The sequence below is a fragment of the Lissotriton helveticus genome, chromosome 11, assembly GCF_964261635.1.
Source record: "Lissotriton helveticus chromosome 11, aLisHel1.1, whole genome shotgun sequence".
NCBI lineage: Eukaryota > Metazoa > Chordata > Amphibia > Caudata > Salamandridae > Lissotriton > Lissotriton helveticus.
Window position 1 is genome coordinate 33776766 of NC_136072.1, and position 19898 is coordinate 33796663.

General features: G+C 46.3%; 1 protein-coding gene across 1 annotated transcript in view; it reads left to right on the top strand.

The window, feature by feature from the left end:
• The window catches only part of LOC144790640 (uncharacterized), a 552900-nt gene that overhangs the window by 299040 nt on the left and 233962 nt on the right, over window positions 1-19898 (top strand). Inside the window, exons 19-20 of the mRNA XM_078665372.1 lie at window positions 301-327; window positions 6985-7059. Coding sequence (XP_078521498.1) covers window positions 301-327; window positions 6985-7059 — 102 coding nt within the window. The remainder of the gene's footprint in view (window positions 1-300; window positions 328-6984; window positions 7060-19898) is intronic.

Below are 19898 nucleotides of genomic sequence, written 5' to 3' on the forward strand. Positions count from 1 at the left end.
GGAAAAACAACAGTGCTTACTTATAAGTATTTATTTAATCCTAATTTATATTTTTCTAATCCTCATTCACATTCCTAAATAACCTTAGACAATTGCATCTCTTGTATGGTCTTCACATTCTTCTTGCAATTACAATTTTAACTTGTTTCTTCTTGCCTGAAGAACTTCTAAGGATTTTTTAAGAAAGAACATATAGTTATTATCTCACCTTCTCTCTTTCGCTATTAACTATTTTCTATCACTTGTTTCTACATACCTATATTTCTTTTTGATTTACTTCTCTAATGTTCTCTCTTTTAGGATTCAACTCAGAGTAGGAGTTCAATGGTAAGTACCAAATTCTTATTCATCAGCAATACAACATATTACCTTTTGACTTTTGAATTAGTACTTAGCTCTGTACAGTTCCTTTTCATTATCTGGATTTGAAGAACGTCGTGTCCTTCAACAGGCGGATGTCGCTGCTCCTCGAAGCGACGCGCTGGATTCTGTTGATCGAGGTTCTCACAGGAAAAGAACAGCGCTTGTGTGAACACTTTTAACACTTCTCACACGCGGATTAGAAGACTGTGCAGGTCTCTGTAAGCAGTGTACACTAGTCTCTCACTAAATAGAAGATTGCGCAGGTCTCTGGGGAACTGGTCGTTCTGAGGACAAACTGCGCATGAGCCTTGCAGAAACACCACTTCGACGAAGCGGTGCTGAAGACCGAATACGGACCTGGAAATGGTTTGTTGAATTCTTACTGTACACGGTAGGGACACTGATGAACTAGACGATATCCTAACAACTAACTAACAATCTAAGAGGGACTCCAAGAATATGTGCGCTTCCGTTAAGAGTTCAGGTGAAGTGCAGCAGCATTCTACTGCTAGTGCTTCTAGTAGAACTCTGATGCACTAATACACTAGACCGTCACCTTCATTCATTGTCGGCCATCTTGGAGCTGTTCAACCTCCAAGCTTCTTTCCAGGTTAAGGCCTTAACCCTTGCTATGCATAAAATAGTCTTTTGTGAGCATATTAAATAGGCAGAGAGGACTGGATCTGTAGGAGCCCTGAGACTGTCTTTTGAAACTTGGAATGTTAGAGAACTGACAAGTGTCTAATTTGCAGAGGAAGTACTAAGTACTAAGGGCCATATTTATCAAGTAGTTGTGTGGATTTGGCACCACCCTTCAACTGGCAAAGAGTCAAAGATGTGTTGCCCTAAATGTCTTCATAAATCCAGAGTAATGCATCACAGCGCAGCCGGCTGTGCTGTGATACTCTGCCCCAGGGAGGCATTCCATGGGTGGTGCGCCGGTGTTCCTATGCAAAACCCATATCTTTTTTTCAATGCATTCCCAGATTTACCAAAGTGGTAGGCCTGGTAATGCGCCCAAAGTGCTACACATACTGGGGGAGGGGGGCTGGGAGGGGGGGGGGGTCGTGGGCACAACAAAAAGAAATATGTTGATAGCTGTATTTTTTAAAGGGTTGCTTCGCTTTTGCACTATGCAATCGGGTGTATGCACGACGCAAACCTTAAATGCAACTTTTTAAGCCACTCAAGGCCACCTTGCCTTGGCTTGAGTCCTGTGATCGATCCATAATAACTCTACACAGCACACATCCCTCCATAGCATTTCTATGCCCCAGGAAGGCATTCCATGAGTGGTGCATTTGTGTTCCAATGTAAAACCCATGGATCTTGATGCATTCCCAGATTTACAATAAGTGGTAGACCTGGGAATTTGCCAAAACTGCTAAGCATCCCCAAAATAGTAAAAGCAAGCCTGCATTGTAAGGATTGTTTTTGTGCAGGTAAGGGCACCTGAGACGTTTTCCTCTTTCTATATGTGCTGCTGAACTAGGAGAAACAAATATATTTCTCCTTGTTATGCCTACCCTGGGAAGCCATCGCATTTTGGCACATTCCCAAGTCTTCCAGTAATGGTAAACCTGGGAATGCGTCATTATCCATGGTTTTTGCATTGTAACGTCTGCACACCACCCATGGAATGATACCCTGGGGTAGAGTAACTCAACACAGTGATTTGTGCTGTATTGTGGTACTCTGAATTTTTAAAGCAACTCAGGGCCATGCAAGGATATTTTGCGTGGCTTGATAGATTGCATTTCAAGGGTTGTTTCACTTTTGCACCATGCAACGTGGTGCAAAAGATGTGCCACCCGCTATAAATATGGCCCTGACTCTCCAGGTAGCTTGCAGGGCCTTTGAGGGGGTGCAAAGATGGCAGTACACCTCAGGAGAGGAGGACATGGATGACAGTGAGGAGAAGGGAGCACAAAGAGAGAATAAGGAGAGAGAGTGGACCCAGTCCAGGGTCCTAAGCTGCCAGAAGAGCCCAACTTGACCCCAGCAGATGACCAGGATGCTCTGAAAACCTAGGATGGAGCAGGGAGCACTGTGTCTGCCGGGGGCTTAACCCCACAGGAGCTAGAGGACAGGAAGCTCAAACTGGAGATAGCCAAGTTGAAACTATAGAAGGAGGAGGCTGAAAGTGCCTTCAAAGAAAGGAGACTGGCCATGGAAGAGAGGAGGATGGCACATGATCTCAGTGTCAGAGAGCTGAACCTAAGAGTAAAACAGATGGAGTCCAGCAATATTGGTGGCATCGTTTCAATAGAGTCCACTGAATAGGTGAGGGTCTGCATAACCAAGGGCCTAGTGTCCATTTATGTGGTGGGATATGATATAGATAAATGGCTCTCAGCATGAGGTAGCCCTGAGGGTGCACAAGTCCTGGAGTAGTTCTGGCAGGTAGCTTATCGAGGTACATGTGCATGGTGGGGAAGGACAGACTTCTCACACTTGAGGTAGAAGACCAAACCAAGAATGCCCACATGAAGGACATTCTTCTGACCAAATTTGGGCTGAGCACTGAGAATTACAGAAAGAGGTTCAAGGACAGCAGAATCTCACAAAGCAGGCATGGGTGGACTTCTTAGATTGTTCCAGCAAGGCACTGAAAGGCTGTGTGAGGGTGAGAAAAGTGGATCTTTTTGCTGGGCTGTACAACCAAATCCTGATAGTGCTCAATTCCTATTTTACAGAGCTGCTCTAACAACTGGTAGATAGCAAGTTTTCTGACTTCAGGAAGTTTCCTGAAGAGGCAGACTTTGTGTCAGTTTTTCAGTGGCCAACAAGGCACCCTAAGAAGGGTGGTTCAGGTTCCCTCCATCAGAGCGATGGGGAGGTCAAGGGAGACACATAAAAGTATCAGACTTAGGGGGAAGGAAAGTGTCCCCAAGCCCCTTTCAAGAAGAAAGACGGAGCTTCTGGAGTGTGGTGGCCCAGTCGTCCCATTTCTAACTCTGCTTCTTTGATTGTGCTTAGCTAGGAGTCAAGCGAGGGGACTCTGTCTGTCCAAAGAAATCCCTCACTGCTGAGACTATTACAGGGGTGGCCAATATGGCCTTAGGTCTAGGTAGTCCCTAGGGACAGGAAATAGCTAATGCTCAAATAAATGTCCCTTACTTAGGGGGTGAACTCAGAAGGTATATTGGTGATCCTTGAGGGTGGGAAACATTACTTCTACCGGGTCAAGGTGAATGGGGTCCCTGTCACTGCCATGAGGGTCACCAGGGACAGCCAGGCTATGGTAGTTGAAAGCCTGTTTTCCCCGGAGCAGTACACCACTCAAGTCTGTAGAGTAGCTCAGTTCCAGGGACAGGTGTTTGTAGCCTTGGTATCCCCGGAGTGGCGAAAGGAGGTTGACCTAGAGACGGATCATAGTTAGTCTCCAAATGCAGACTGAGTACAGTTTGGGAAATGAGTTCCCATCGGTGATGGAAAAGCTAAGAGGGTTGGCTGCCCACGGCACCCTGAAAGCTCAGACATCTAGTGCACCACTCACAAACAGATGGTCCAGCACCCCAAATGGAGGGGCTGGACAGGACGGAATCACCCTGACTCCTACTTGGCCTTAGGATACAGATCCTGGGATGAATGACCAATCTCACGCTAACCACCTCTGAGTGGAAAAATGGTGTCGAAAACCTGTGGCTGTTGCCCCTACTCTGATAAGCCACAGAATGTAGATTCCCTTCTATGGCATGGGACCTGGTTATTGACACTGACAGCTATCAGTGCTCTCTATGGACAGGGTTTTTCTTGCATTGGGAATATCAGTCTGTTCCAAGGGGTGGAATGGGCCACATCACTTTATTGGCCATGGTAGTATGCTCTGCTTACTGGGATGCATCAATGAACAAATTAAGGTTAGGTGCTGCACAGTTGGGGTCCACAGGGGAGAAGTAGTCCCCATGGTTTAGTTCAGGGGCTCATCAGAATATAGACAGCTGGATCCAAGTCAATTCTGAAGGGTGCAGTGTTTATACCCGCCTGCATCAAAGAAGGCTCTCAAGTCACATTATTGTCTTGGGATCTTGTGAGATCTTGCCAGTTACGCAAGATTTTTATTGATTTTGTAAATATATTTTTATTGGAACAGTTACAAGCATAGGAGCTGACATGGGTGTTAGTATATTTTAAACAATCACTGGCAATGGCAATAGGTCTCTCATTTGCAAGGGTTATAGCCATTGGCATTGTAACTGACAGTGGGCCTGATTTAAATCTGGGCGGACGAGTTACTCTGTCACAACGCTGATGGATCTCCCGTCCTCCGCAATACATATCCCATAGGACACAATGAGATTTATATTTCGGCAGACAGGATATCCGTCACCATTTGTGATGGATTAACCCGTTCGCCAAGATCTAAATCAGACCCAATATCTTTTACCCATGTGTTATGGAGTGGAGTGGATGTATGTAATATGGAGTGAAATTCTGTGGATTGGATTGGAATGGTTAGTTGCGGAATTGTGTGGCATGGAATTGTGTTGTCTGAAGTGGATGTTTGTAGTGGAATTATGTGGCATGGTGTGCAGAGGAATTATGTGGATAATAATTAGGTGGTTTTGAGTGTACTGGAATTATGTGAAGTGGGATTGTGTGTCACAGAGTGTAATTATCTGGAATGGTATTTTGTGTTGTCTACTGATATGGTCTATTGATATGGTGTAGACTTTAATTATATGCTTTGTTGTTGAATTTTGGGGCATGATTGGTATTCTGTGGTGTGGATTGGATGTGTGTGGTGTGTTGATGTATGTATTGTGTTGTGTAAAGTGTTGAGTTGAGTGATGTGGTTTGTTGCCTAATTCTGTGGTGTGGAATGGAAATGTGTAGTGGAATTGTGTGGCATGGAACTCTGTGGTTGGGAGTGAAATTATGCTGATAGGAATTGTTCTTTTTGCATCAGGGTCGATGCGTGTGTGCCTGTGGCTGGGTTTAAACTGGAATTGCACGGGGAGCAAGAAAATAATGGATTTAGGCCCAGATCTCTTTAATGGGGTGAATGTTTGACATTGATCAATATTCTGTCCATCAATTGTTCTTTTTGCAATTGGAAATATTTGACATGATGTGAGGACATAACATCATATGCACATAAGGCACCCCTCATCTGAGGGATCAGGTATGTGTATAGAAAGGCTCAGTGAGTTCCGATCCCTACCTTTATTGAGTACCAAGTGACACCAAGATATGAAAACCTGAAGAAGCTGAAAGTGGCCATCTAGTCATGGAGGAGACCTCTGTTATGCTCTGCATCTGGAAGTGCAATGAACTACTATTTTAATAGTTGATGGCCTGTATTCTCTGTATGTCCCCCAGACCTCGACCCCATGACTCTTAAGTAATCACTGCTCTCCTCTGTCCTGGTTCTCAAGGTTGCTCCCCTACCTGCCATTGCCAGAAAAGACTGAACACTGGACTTTTGGGGAAAAAGCAGAGGTTGATGTTGTTGTTATAAAGTGGGAAATAGATATTATTTCTTTCTTTTGTTTTATTTATCGCCATATTGGAACTTCACAAGAACCATAGAGGGTTCTTGGAATAAGGTATACATTTATAGGCGAGACATTAGGGGGTCGATTCCGATCCGGTAAAAAGCGCTCCGAATTGTCGTACGGAGCATTTTTTTCCGTACGAATCGTACCCGTAACCGTCCCCGTACGAACGACGTAGTACGATCCACACCCGATGCAGCTATCCGTCCGAATCGTACCAGGGACCGTACGAATGAAATTCCCATATGAATCGCCCTCGGAAGCCGCTGTACGCGACGTTTATACGTTTCGCGGCTGCTTTTTACGACCCGGCAAGTACGATCCGTGTTGTGTACGCTCTGTACGACCCTTTTTCTACCGGAGCTGGAAACTGTCGTACAGTCAGAGTTCGCCCCGAAACAGGTACGGAACGGCCCCCCGGGTACGGCGCGTACCCCCCATTATCGCAGGGGTACGTGCCGTACCCCTGCGATCATGGGGGTACGTGCTGTACACCCAGCGTACATGGGGTACGTGCTGTACCCCATGTACGCTGGGTGTACGGCACATACCCCCCATGTACGCTGGGTGTACGACACGTACCCCCATGATCGCAGGGGTACGGCACGTACCCCTGCGATCATGGGGGGTACGCGCCGTACGGTGTGTAGGTGATCGTACGCTTTTCCGTACGAATCGACGTGGACCATACAAATGGCGTCCGGGTCGCCCGATCGGGATCGGAATCGTCCGGTCTTACGGCGTCCGTACGAGTCGTACGGAAAAGGCTCCGGATGCGAGTCGTACGGACTGTGATTTTACCGGATCGGAATCGACCCCTAAATCTTTAAAACCGCATATTTATGGTTCTACTATTAGTTTTTTATTGTTTTAATACATTGTACTCTACTTATTCTAAATTGGTGTGGGATTTTTCTTGTTTCCCTTCCTGCGTGTGTGCCAACCTGCCAAAGGGTTAAGCACAGGTTAATTTGGGGTTTGTTTGTTGTCCACCCTGAAACAGATTGTGGTTCCTGATTGAGTAGGGTTTCACCCACCTGAACCAGAAACTCAATTTCCAGCAATGATTTTGTCAAAAAGTGATTAATTAGATATTATTTCTTTCATTTGTTTTATTTAGTTGAAAGCTGGAAAATCACATCAATCTCAGGTTGTTTTTGAATCAGGACATGCAGATGAAGACAAGACAATTCAGGTAAATAATTAGAGCTCCGTTCATGGGGTAACACAGAAAACAACAGATCTCAGCTCTTTCTTTTGCATGCTCATTGGTGGGTTTTGGTGGCCAATACCTGCTTCAGATGACACGTTTTCATATGTTACATGATAATGAAGCACAAATGTTAACTTCTGTCTTTTGAAACTTGGAATGTTAGAGAACTGACAAGTGTCTAATTTGTAGAGGAAGTACTAAGTACTAAGGGCCATATGTATCAAGTGGTTGTGTGGATTTGGCACCACCCTTCAACTGGCACAAAGGCAAAGGTGTGTTGCCCTAAATGTCTTCATAAATCCAGAGTAATGCATCACAGCGCAAAGTGCTGTGCTGTCTTACTCTGTCCCAGGGAGACATTCCATGGGTGGTGCGCCAGTGTTCCTATGCAAAACCCATGTTTTTCTCAATGTATTCCTAGATTTACCATAAGTGGTAGACCTGGTAATGCACCCAAACTGCTACACAGGGAGGGGCCCAACAAAAAGAAATATGTTGAGGGCTATATTTTTTAAAGGGTTGCGTCGCTTTTGCACTAATGCAATCGGGTGCATGCATGACGTAAACCTTAAATGCTACTTTTCAAGCCACTCAAGGCCACCTTGCCTGGCCTTGAGTGGCGTGATAGATCCATAATAACTCAATAGCATTTCTCTGCCCCAGGAAGGCATTCAATGAGTGGTACATTTGTGTTCCCATGAAAAACCCATGGATCTTGATGCATTCCCAGATTTACAATAAGTGGTAGACCTGGGAATTTGCCCAAACTGCTAAGCATCCCCAAAATAGTAAAATCGAGCCTGCATTGTAAGGATTGTTTTTGTGCAGGAAGGGGCATATGAGGCTTTTTCCTCTTTCTATATGTGCTGCAGAACTAGGAGAAACAAATATATATCTCCTTGTTATGCCTCCCCTGGGAAGCCATCCAATTTTGGCACATTCCCAAGTCTTCCAGTAATGGTAAACCTGGGAATGCGTCAATATCCATGCTTTTTGCATGGTAACACCCACGCACCACCCACGTAATGATACCCTGGGGTAAAGTAACACAACACAGTGATTTGTGCAGCATTGTTTTACTCTGGATTTTTAAATCCACTCAGGGCCATGCAAGGATGTCTTGCGTGGCTTGATAGATTGCATTTCTAGGGTTGTTTCACTTTTGCACCATGCAACGTGGTGCAAAAGATGTGCCACCCGCAATAAATATGGCCCAGACTCTCCAGTTAGCTTGTAGGGCCTTTGAGGGGTGCAAAGATGGCAGTCCACCTCAGGAGAGGAGGACATGGATGACAGTGAGGAGGAGGGAGCACAAAGAGAGAATGAGGAGAGAGAGATGACCCAGTCCAGGGTCCTGAGCTGCCAGAAGAACTCAAATTGACCCCAGCAGATGACCAGGATGATCTGAAAACCTAAGATGGAGCAGGGAGCACTGTGCCTGCCGGGAGCTTAACCCCACAGGAGCTAGAGGACAGGAAGCTCCAACTGGTGATAGCCAAGTTGAAACTTTAGAAGGAGGAGGCTGAAAGTGACTTCAAAGAAAGGAGACTGACCAGGGAAGAGAGGAGGATGGCCCTTGATCTCAGTCTCAGAGAGCTGGACCTAAGAGCAAAACAGATGGAGTACAGCAATATTGGTGGCATCATTCCAACAAAGTCCACTGAAGAGGTGAGGGTCTGCATAAGCTGAGGACCTAGTGTCCAGTGATCTGGTAGGATATGGTATAGATAAATGGCTCTCAGCATGAGGTAGCCCTGAGGGTGCACAAGTCTTAGAGAAGTTCTGGCAGGTAGCTTATCGAGGTACATGTGCACAGTGGGGAGGGACAGACTTCTCACACTTGTGGTAGAATACCAAACTAAGAATGCCCACATGAAGGACATACTTCTGACCAAGTTTGGGCTGAGTCTGAGAAATACAGACCAAGCTTCTGATAGATACATCTGCCTTGTGGATTCCTCACCTTGTGAATATCCCCCTGCGTCAGCAGCTTCCGGAAATTCTTTTTGTAGCTTCGCGCCAATGTGGACCGACGTCACAGAGGCACGGCATCGCGCACGACTCCGCTGATGTCACCGACCCCATATCAGGCCCACGCCGGCGTGATGACATCAGTTCCCTTTTTTCCGTTTCGTCGACGCTAACGGTTTTCTAGTGATCGTCCGTTGCTTTTGCAGTAACTTTGTTACCTTGTGTTGTTGGTGTTTCATTGTCTTCTCTTTTGACATGTCTTTGAAGAAGACCGGATTTAAAGCCTGTGAGGAATGCGGCAAGACCATGTCCATTACCGATCTGCATGAATGCTGCTTATGGTGTCTTAGCTCCGACCACGACGTCGATGACTGCCGGTCTTGTAGGAAGATGACACCTACGGCCCTCCAGGAGAGAGAAGCTAAGCTTCTTGTGGCGAAGCTTAAAGGAAGTAAGGAGAAGAAGAAATCGAGTTCGCGGACTCGACGCTCGAGGTCAAGATCTCGCTCGAGGTCGCGATCGGACTCGTCCTCGGCCCATGCTTCGAGGTCGTCTAAAAAGAAGCATAAGAAGAGGACCCATGAATCCCGACATCGCTCGAGGAAGGATTCGGGTTCTAAGCCGAAGTCGCAGGTGAAGCTGGTTGAGAAAGAGGTGGTGTCTTCGGCTTCGGAAGATCAGGATGCCGGGGGTGAGGCGTCACATCCGAATTCGCCAGGTTCGCCAAAGCAGACAGTGAATCCATCTCCGGTTCCTTTCCATCCTCCGGATCGGGAGGATGAAGGTTAGGGGGAGATGGTTGGAGAGGGAGAGGCTCCGTTGCTCGAAGCCCGGTGCTACAGCCTGAAGAGGAGGTCGACGTCGTATCGACTCCATGCCCTCAAGAGCAGCCTTGGGTTTTGTACCCAGCCTTTCCGGCTCCAGGTCAGGATCCGACGCATTTTCTAAATGCGATGTATGGTATTTATTCCAGGGCTATGTACCCCTCTGGGGCTCCTGTTGGTCCCACGGGACCGATGGCGTTTGATCTGGGTGTTCCCCAAACCTATGCTCCTGCGCCCTTTATGCCCTTTATGCGGCTCCAGCGCCGCATTGGCATTTTCCGACGCCGGCGATGCCTTCGACTCCGAAGCCATCGACGCCGAAGTCGACGATGCCGAATCCTTCGACGCCGATTCCATCATCCCTGATGCCGAACCCCGAGCGAAGTCATGGGATTCTTCCTCGTCCGGCGTCGGGCTCGGCGCCGGCTCTGGCTTCGACGGAGCCGACAGTGGACCCGGCGGCTTCGAATGTGAAGCTCAGGTCGAGGCGTGAAGCCCAGAGGCTGATGGAGGAAGAGAGCTATCATGAGGAGTATTTGGAGGAGGGTGAGCTGCAGGATCCTGAGGACCCTTTTGAGGATCTTTCAGTGGCCAGTGGCCTTGAACTGTCCCCTGAGTGGGATTTGGTTTCAGTCCCGGACGAACCCTCTAAAGATGTGGCTCCTTACCATGTTGTGATTAAGAAGGCTGCAAGTTTGTTGAACATTGCTTTACCTACTGCTGAGTTCAAGTCAAATCTTCTCACAGAGGTCCTTCACTCTCCATCATCGGTGACTGAACCATTGCTGCCCTTTAATGATGCCCTTAAAGATCCAATTTTAGAGGTTTGGAAGAATCCCTTGTCAGCTCCTGCTGTGTCTAGGGCTGTTGCCAGAAGGTACAGAGCTGCTCCTGATGACCCAGAATTTTTATCCACTCACCCTCTGCCTGAGAGTTTGGTGGTGCAGGCGGCCTGTTCCAAACGATCAACGGGAGCTTTTCCTCAGATTCCAGCTGAAAAAGAGTCGAGAAAGCAGGATCAGGCTGCTAAAAAGGTTTTCTCCTCCGCCAGTATGGCGCTGAAGTCCACAAATGCGACCTGCCTGATGGGGCGTTATATTCACGCCCTTATGGACACTGTAAAACAGTTGGTGCCCAAGTTGCCGGAGGAGGATAGAAAAGACTTCCAGTAGGTTATCTCTGACACTCAGGCTGCAGCAAGGCAGGTGATTCAGAGTGGATTGGACACGGCGGACTCTGTGGCAAGGGTCATGGGCTCTTCTGTAGCTACGAGGAGAGCTGCGTGGCTGAAGTCTAGTACATTTTCTTCAGATGTCCAATCTACGTTGTTGGATCTCCCGTTCAACGGATCTGGTTTATTTGGGAAGAATGTGTACTGAACAGTATTATGAAAGAGGTTCGTGCACACCCTTGTTACAAAAAATGAAAAACCTTTTTCAGTCTTGTGTACTCAAAAGATTGCGTGCTAGCCTGGTTGGAGGGTTGCCAACCCGGAATCAAGAAAGTAAGCTAGAGGAAAACCATTAGTATGCCAGGCGCACTGCTATATTAAAGTATAAACAATTCTCTAGCCAACAGTTAGTCAAAAACATGCATCAAATTATTTGTGCAAGTAATCACGGATCTATACTTGACATTGAGCAAAAATTACTCAGAAAACAGAGGTAAGCAAAGCAGTTTGTATTAAACTGTTCATACAAACATTGCGACAAATTGCAAAACTTTATCAGTCTAACATATAGTTACTAAAACGAATTATACTGCATACATATTGCTAATGTACAACACACTCAATGATGCCCTGATGCCCAATGCATTTTGGGAGAATATCCCTTCTTCAGGGGCACTGTTGAAAAAAAGAGAAATAAACATTGACATAATACAACATGAAACTCACTGAAAAAAACTAGTGCAATGTCCAGGATTCAGTTACAGATTGAAAAAGAGTTACTGGTATAAATGTTTACTAGTCAATAAGAAACCGACCATAGATCTATTGAACCGCCACCATGTGCAAAGATAAACACGTGAATTACACACCGAAATTGGAAACAAAATGAAAAACGTTTCTGTGATACAAATAGCCAAACAGACCATTCACCAAAACCACTAGAAGAGACTACCGTGCTGTGAATACCAGAACAGGTTAAACAACTGTGGATATGTATGAAGAAAAAACTCACTAATGTGCTGTACTGAATAGAGGAAACTTAATGCAGCAGGACGGCTCCTTAGACAAAAGTCTGTGGAATCTTCTAAAAGTGATTCCATGTTGCTGCAAAAAATATATGTAAAAACTATATATTTGGGAAATGCGATAGCGTGAAAAACACAGGCGAAGTTAACATGCCGTACTTACTGAGATGCTGTTCTTAACGCGTTTGGTGTTGAGGCACAATGTAATCAAATGCACGTGAACACTGTGAACATAATGTTTTTGGCCAATTAGAGTTTTTAATAAATTGAAATGGCAATGGATGGTGTACTATGTGCCACTAATTTATGTTTTACCTGGAAGTAAATGAACAAAAAAATACTCCAGCTGACAAAAACGCGGACTCTGGCAACAGTTATAAATGTTCGCTCAACTCAATGAGCAACTCTGTAAACAATAAACAAGCCAAACGAATTCTAACATCAGTGTCAACAAAAGACAAATAGCGCTGAGCATATCAGTACTAGTGACCCATCGATATTGTAAAACTGACCTGACTATGTTCGCCAATCTCAGAAAAAGACGCGACCACCATTCGAAACGTAGAGAGTGTGTAACTCCCTCGTCAACGCTGGAAAAAATCACTGTATTAGACAGCGAAAGAGGACAACTACAGTCGCCATCTTGGAGTATGCAAACGGGACGTACTATTCGAATGAACTACTGCCAATGTCGGAAGAATACAAAACATATAAAAAAACGAAAGACAGAGGAATAAACCATCTGGAGAAGAAAGTGTGAAAGATGCATAAAAACTTGCAGAATAGGACCAAGATAACACTGACGCAGTAATGCAACATAAAATGCACTCAGAGCTCAATGCAATCAGAACAAAACCGAGAAAAAGCCAGCAAACTACCTCACTAATAAAGAAAGAAAAATACAAATAAAAATAAAAATAAATAAATAAATAAAAATAAAAAATAAAAATACTGCATGAATCAAATGTCACCCGAAGGATTGTGAATTAAAACAAAGTGAAATAAAAACGTGTTGATAGAGCAAATAAAACAGAAAGTTATTGACTAAAGTAAACATCACACGTACAGTCTACTGAGGACAAAGCCTGATGACATCGATGCTGGGATAAAGATGAAACATCTCTACAGAAAGCACAGGAGTCCTATTCTGTCATTGAGCCCCCCTGGGGTTAATGTCTGTAGATACTTAATCCACCAGGCTTCCCTTTGTGATAAGAGTTTGTTAGTGTCCTGACTAGCTTTAACTGCTAGTATTTCTAGGATGGTGTATCGTAATTGGGCGTTTGAATGTTGTGATTCTGTCCAATGTTTTGTGAAGTATGTCTTGGTACTTTGATTACGAATAGTGCTTTTATGTTCCGTTATCCTGACTTTAACTTTACGTGTTGTTTTACCTACGTATAATAGTCCACAGGGACATTTGATGGTGTAAATCACATTGTTGGAATTGCAATCTCCATTGTGTCTGAGTGCTATAATCTTGCCAGAATGCGGGTGTTGAATGACACTGCCTTTAATCACATTATTGCAATGTACGCAGTTGTAGCATTTGCGCATACCACGTTATGCCTGTGGTTGGGTTGATGTCGTCGTCAGTATTTCTTTCAAATTTTGACTGCGAGTATATGTGAATAGTGGTGGATCCATGAAGAGTCCCTTGAAATCTGACTCCTGGTTTAGTATTTCCCATCTGGATTTAATGATGTTTTTGATGACATTGGATCATGTTGAAAACTTACTGACAAAAACATGTCTGGACTTTTCGCACCTGTTTTTGGTTTTCAGTAAATTACTCCTGTCTTGTATCTCTGTCTTAGCAGTGGCCGCCAGTACTACTGACTGGGGATAACCTTGTTGTTTGAATTTGTTTGTCTGATCACCCAGTTTATCTGCAAGTTTATCTGGATCAGACGTAATCCGCTTAATCCTGAGCATCTGTGAATATGGTACATTTTGCAGTAGTTTAGGAGGATGAAAACTGGAGAACAACAGTAGATTGTTCTTGTCTGTAGGTTTGGTGTACACAGAAGTGTCAAAACCGTTGTTGTTTTTTGTCCATTTACTTCCAGGTAAAACATAAATTAGTGGCACATAGTACACCATCCATTGCGATTTCAATTTATTAAAAACTCTAATTGGCCAAAAACATTAAGTCCACAGTGTTCACGTGCATTTGATTACATTTTGCCTCAACATCAGACGCATTAAGAACAGCATCTCAGTAAGTACGGCATGTTAACTTCGCCTGTGTTTTTCACGCTATCGCATTTCCCAAATATATAGTTTTTACATAGCAACGTAGAATCACTTTTAGAAGATTCCACAGAATTTTGTCTAAGGAGCCGTCCAGCTGCATTAAGTTTACTCTATTCAGTACAGCACATTAGTGAGTTTTTTCTTCATACATATCCACAGTTGTTTAACCTGTTCTGGTATTCACAGCACGGTAGTCTCTTCTAGTGGTTTTGGTGAATGGTCTGTTTGGCTATTTGTATCACAGAAACGTTTTTCCTTTTGTTTCCAATTTCGGTGTGTAATTCACGTGTTTATCTTTGCACATGGTGGTGGTTCAATAGATCTATGGTTGGTTTCTTATTGACTAGTAAACATTTATACCAGTAACTCTTTTTCAATCTGTAACTGAATCCTGGACATTGCACTAGTTTTTTTCAGTGAGTTTCATGTTGTATTATGTCAATGTTTATTTCTCTTTTTTTCAACAGTGCCCCTGAAGAAGGGATATTCTCCCGAAATGCATTGGGCATCAATCCATCATTCAGTGTGTTGTACATTAGCAATATGTATGCAGTATAATTCGTATTAGTAACTATACGTTAGACTGATAACGTGTTGTAATTTGTCGCAATGTTTGTATGAACAGTTTAATACAAACTGCTTTGCTTACTTCTGTTTTCTGAGTAATTTTTGCTCAATGTCAAGTATAGATCCGTGATTACTTGCACAAATAATTTGATGCATGTATTTGACTAACTGTTTAGCTAGAGAATTGTTTATACTTTAATATAGCAGTGCGCCTGGCATACTAGTGGTTTTCCTTTAGCTTACTTTCTTATTTGGGAAGAAGGCAGACGCTGCTTTAGAGCGCTTTAAAGATAGCAGGGCGACAGCCAAGTCATTGGGCCTTCAGACCAGGGGCACTTTTGGAAGGCGTACTAGAGGATTTAGCAGATCTTCCTTTCGATCCTACAAGTCAGCACAGCAGCATGCCGCAGCAGCAGCAAAACACGCTGAACAGTTCTTATAGGGGCAAGCAAAGAGCCCATTCTTGAGGCCGTCAGATCTCCTCCTCTTCCTCCTCTTCCCCGTCCCAGCCCCCTGCCAATGCAGCAAAGCAGCCCTACATCCTCCATTCCGGATCATGTGGGTCCGGTAGGGGGTCGGCTTACCCATTTCCTACGAGATTGGGAATTGATAACATCGGATCTTTGGGTTCTCAATCTCGTGGGGAATGGGTATGCTCTTCCCTTTCGGGAGTTTCCCCCAAATTACCCTCCTTGCCAGGGTTTTTGTTTGGAGGACCACCTGCTTCTCCTGCAGGAAGAAGTCCTGGCACTGTTCAGAAATGGTGCGATAGAGGTAGTTCTGGAGCAGGAGAGGGGTCAGGGATGCTACTCCCGGTATTTTCTGATCCCCAAGAAGGATGGCAGGCTACGGCCAATCCTGGATCTCAGGATCTTGAACCTTTACCTGAAACAGGAAAAGTTCAAGATGCTCACTCTTGCACAGGTTCTTCAAGCGCTGCTGGAAGAGGACTGGATGGTGTCGATCGACTTGCAGGATGCGTATTTTCATATTCCCATCTTGAAGTCGCACAGAATGTATCTCCGTTTTACGGTTGGGTCGGAACACTACCAGTTTGCGGTCCTTCCGTTTGGTCTTACTACTGCGCCTCGAGTCTTCACCAAGGTGATGGCAGTGGTGACAGCACATCTCAGGAGGTAGGGGATTCCTGTATTCCCGTATCTGGACGACTGGCTGATCAAAGCGGAGTGTCCAGAGAAGGTGCTCCTTCATCTGCAAGAGACAACTCAGTTGTTGCACAGGTTGGGTTTTTCGATAAATGTACCCAAGTCTCACCTGGTGCCCTCCCAGCGCAACCTGTTCATAGGTGCGGTACTGGACACTACTGTATGTCGTGCATTCCCTCCTCCTCAAAGGATTTGCGACATACAGGAAATTATTCCTTTATTCTACAATGGAGCGGTTGTTTCAGTCCTGAAGGTCTTATGTCTGCTCGGTCTGATGGCTTCTTGCATTCTGTTGGTCAACCGTGCACGCTGGCACATGAGGGCATTCCAGTGGTGCCTCCGCAGGCAGTGGTATCAGCACAACGGAGATCTCAGGGAGTCAGTGAGGATCTCCAGAGAAACTGCAGCGGATCTGTCTTGGTGGAGCGTGGAAGGCAATCTGTTGCAAGGAAATCCTTTTCAACTTCCTCCATCGGTGGCCACGGTAATAACGGATGCATCCACTCTCGGGTGGGGTGCTCATCTGGGGGACCTGGAGGTCAAGGGTCTTTGGTCTCCAGAGGAAAGGTTGCTTCACATAAAACTGCTGGAATTACGGGCGATACGTCTGGTGCTCAAGGCCTTCCTCCCTTCCCTTCGCAGGCGGTCAGTTCAGGTCCTGACGGACAACACGACCGGGATGTGGTATGTCAACAAGCAGGGAGGAGTGGGGTCGCAGTGTCTCTGCAGAGAGGCGCTGCGTCTCTGGTCCTGGGTTCAGGATCATCAGATTTGTCTGATGGCAAATCATCTGGCCGGAGTTCAGAACGTTCATGCAGACAGTCTCAGTCGGCAGTTCTCTGCCGACCACAAGTGGAGGCTTCATCCAGAGGTAGTTTGTCACGTCTTTCGGACGTGGGGAACTCCTCGGGTGGACCTGTTCCCACTCGCGAGAATGCTCACTGTCTGTCATTCTGCAGCCTCCAGTTTCCGATGCAGGGAGCATTGGGGGACGCGTTTCAGTTGAGTTGGAGCTCGCAACTCCTTTACGCGTTTCCTCCCATACCCTTGATTCCTCGGGTTCTGAGGAAAATTCGCCAAGACCGGGCCCAAGTTATATTGATCGCACCGGATTGGCCAAGAAGGGTGGGGTACTCAGACCGTCTCCACCTATCCTCTCACCCGCCGCTCTGTCTCCCTCACAGGGCAGATCTCCTCTCCCAGATGGGGGGGCAGGTTCTACACCCCCACCTCCAGACCTTACACCTTCATGCCTGGAGATTGAACGGGGCAACCTGAGTTCCTTTTCTCTCCCACACGATGTGGTGGATGTCATTTTGTCAGCCAGGCGTGACTCCACTAAGTCCATTTATTCCTATAGATGGTCAAAGTTCGTTGCTTGGTGTGGGGAGAAGTCCATGGACCCTTTAAGGGCTTGTTTGTCCAATATTCTTCAATTTGCTCTTTCCTTGGCCCAGCAGGGTTTTGCGGTGGCAACCATTAAGGGTTATTTGTCGGCCTTATTGGCTTTCCTGTGTTTGCCTGACCAGCACTCTTTGTTTAAGTCACCTGTTGTTTTACGGTTCATCAAGGGCCTTATCAATAAATTTCCTCTCACTCCTTTTATTGTACCTCAATGGGACTTGAACCTTGTTCTTACATTTTTGATGGGTTCACCTTTTGAGCCTTTACACTCATGTCCCTTGAGGCTTTTGTCTTTCAAGACGTTCTTCCTTGTAGCAATTACCTCGGCAAGGAGGGTAAGTGAGCTTCAAGCTCTTAGTTCAAGGCCCCCGTTTTTAACCATTCATGCTGATCGAATGGTTCTAAGGACCAGGGCTGCTTTTCTGCCGAAGGTGGTAACTCCTTTCCACCTGGGGCAATACGTTACCCTTCCTACCTTCTATCCTCCCCCTAACCCTTCCAAGGAGGAGGAGCGGCTTCATCGCTTGGACCCTAAGAGGGCGGTAAGCTTCTACCTGGACAGAACAAGAGAGTTCAGGTTGGATGACCAGCTGTTTGTTGGATTTGCTGGCTGCAGGAAAGGAAGATCTGTGCACAAGCGCACGCTTTCAAGATGGATAATTTTGTGCATCAAGATCTGCTACTCCCTGGCGGGTAAGGAACCTCCAGAGGGTATAAGGGCTCATTCTACTAGAGCTAAGTCTACAACATCTGCTCTTTCTAGAGGTGTGCCTGTAGAGGACATTTACAGAGCGGCAACTTGGGCTTCCCTCCACACTTTCGCGAAGCATTACTGCTTGGATACCGAGGTGAGGAGGGACGGCCACTTTGCGGGCTCTGTCCTCCAGGATTTCTTGGTATAGGAGAGTGGACACCCTCCTCCGGGAGTGGGGACTGCTGTGGGACTCTATTTACAAGGTGAGGAATCCACAAGGCAGATGTATCTATCAGAAGAACAAGTTACTTACCTTCGGTAACTCTTTTTCTGGTTGATACAGCATCTGCCTGTGGATTCCTCACTGTCCCGCCCGCCTCCCCGTTGTCCACTCTTGTATACCATGTTTATTGTATATATTTGTCAAAGGAAATGTTTATTACATTTTGCTTTCCCTTATTGTTTTCGCACAATGGGGCCGATTAGGATGGAGGATTTTCCGCCTCCTCCGGGCCGGCGGAAGCCACCTCCGTCCCGGAGGAGGCGGAAAATCCTCTGCGGAGGCTCCAAAGACCCACCGCCAAATTAGGATGGCTGGTGGGTCTGGAATTCCGTCCGCCGCTTTTCCGCCACGGTCGGCTTCCGACCGCGGCGGAAAAGCTATAACATGGCAGGCGGTGTCTATGAGACACCGTCCGCCATATTATGATGGTTGTGTAAAACTGCTTTTCCACGGCGGCTTTTCCGCCATGGAAAAGCATACGGACATTCACTTTGGGGGCCCGTTGCGGGCCCCCTGGGTGAATGGGGGGTGGGGGGTGCACATGGGGGGTACCTATGGTACCCCCCTGCATTTGCGTGCACAAAGCAGCAGGCACCGTGCGGTGCCTGCCGCTTTGTGCATGTAAATGTAACACATGCTTTTTTAACATTGCGGCGGGTGCAGCTTGTAGCTGCACCCGCCGCAATGTTAAATATAGAGGATGTGACCGCCACCCTGGCGGTCACATCCTAATCAGCACGGAGGGAACGCCGCAGCCCCTGCGGACGTTCCCTCCTCCTCAAGGGTGGCGGACGGACGCAAGTCCGTCCGCCATCCTAATCGGCCCCTATGTGTGTAATCTGGACATTGTGTACTGTGTATACTTTGTTTTGTTCTACTGCCATTGGTCTGTCCGTGTGCCTCGAAAGGCACGGAAAAAAGGGGCGGAACTCATGTCTTCACGCCGGGGTGGGTCTGATATGGGGTCGGTGACGTCAGCGGAGTCGCGCGCGATGCCGTGCCTCTGTGACGTCGGTCCACGTCGGCGCTAAGCTACAAAAAGAATTTCCGGAAGCTGCTGACGCAGGGGGATATTCACAAGGTGAGGAATCTACAGGCAGATACTGTATCTACCAGAAAAAGCGTTACCGAAGGTAAGTAACTTGTTCTTCAGGGACAGCCAGAATCTCATAAACCAGGCGTGGGTGGACTTCTTAGATTGTTCCAGCAAGGCACTGAAAGGCTGGGTGAGGGACAGAAAAGTAGATGATTTTGCTGGGCTGTACAACCGAATCCTGATGGTGCACATGCTCAATTCGTGTTTTACAGAGCTGCTCTAACAACTGGTAGATAGCACGTTTTCTGATCCCAGGAAGATTTCTGAAGAGGGAGACATTTTTGTCAGTTTTTCAGTGACCAACATGGCACATGGGGGTGACCCTAAGAAGGGTGGTTCAGGTTCCCTCCATCAGAGCGATGGG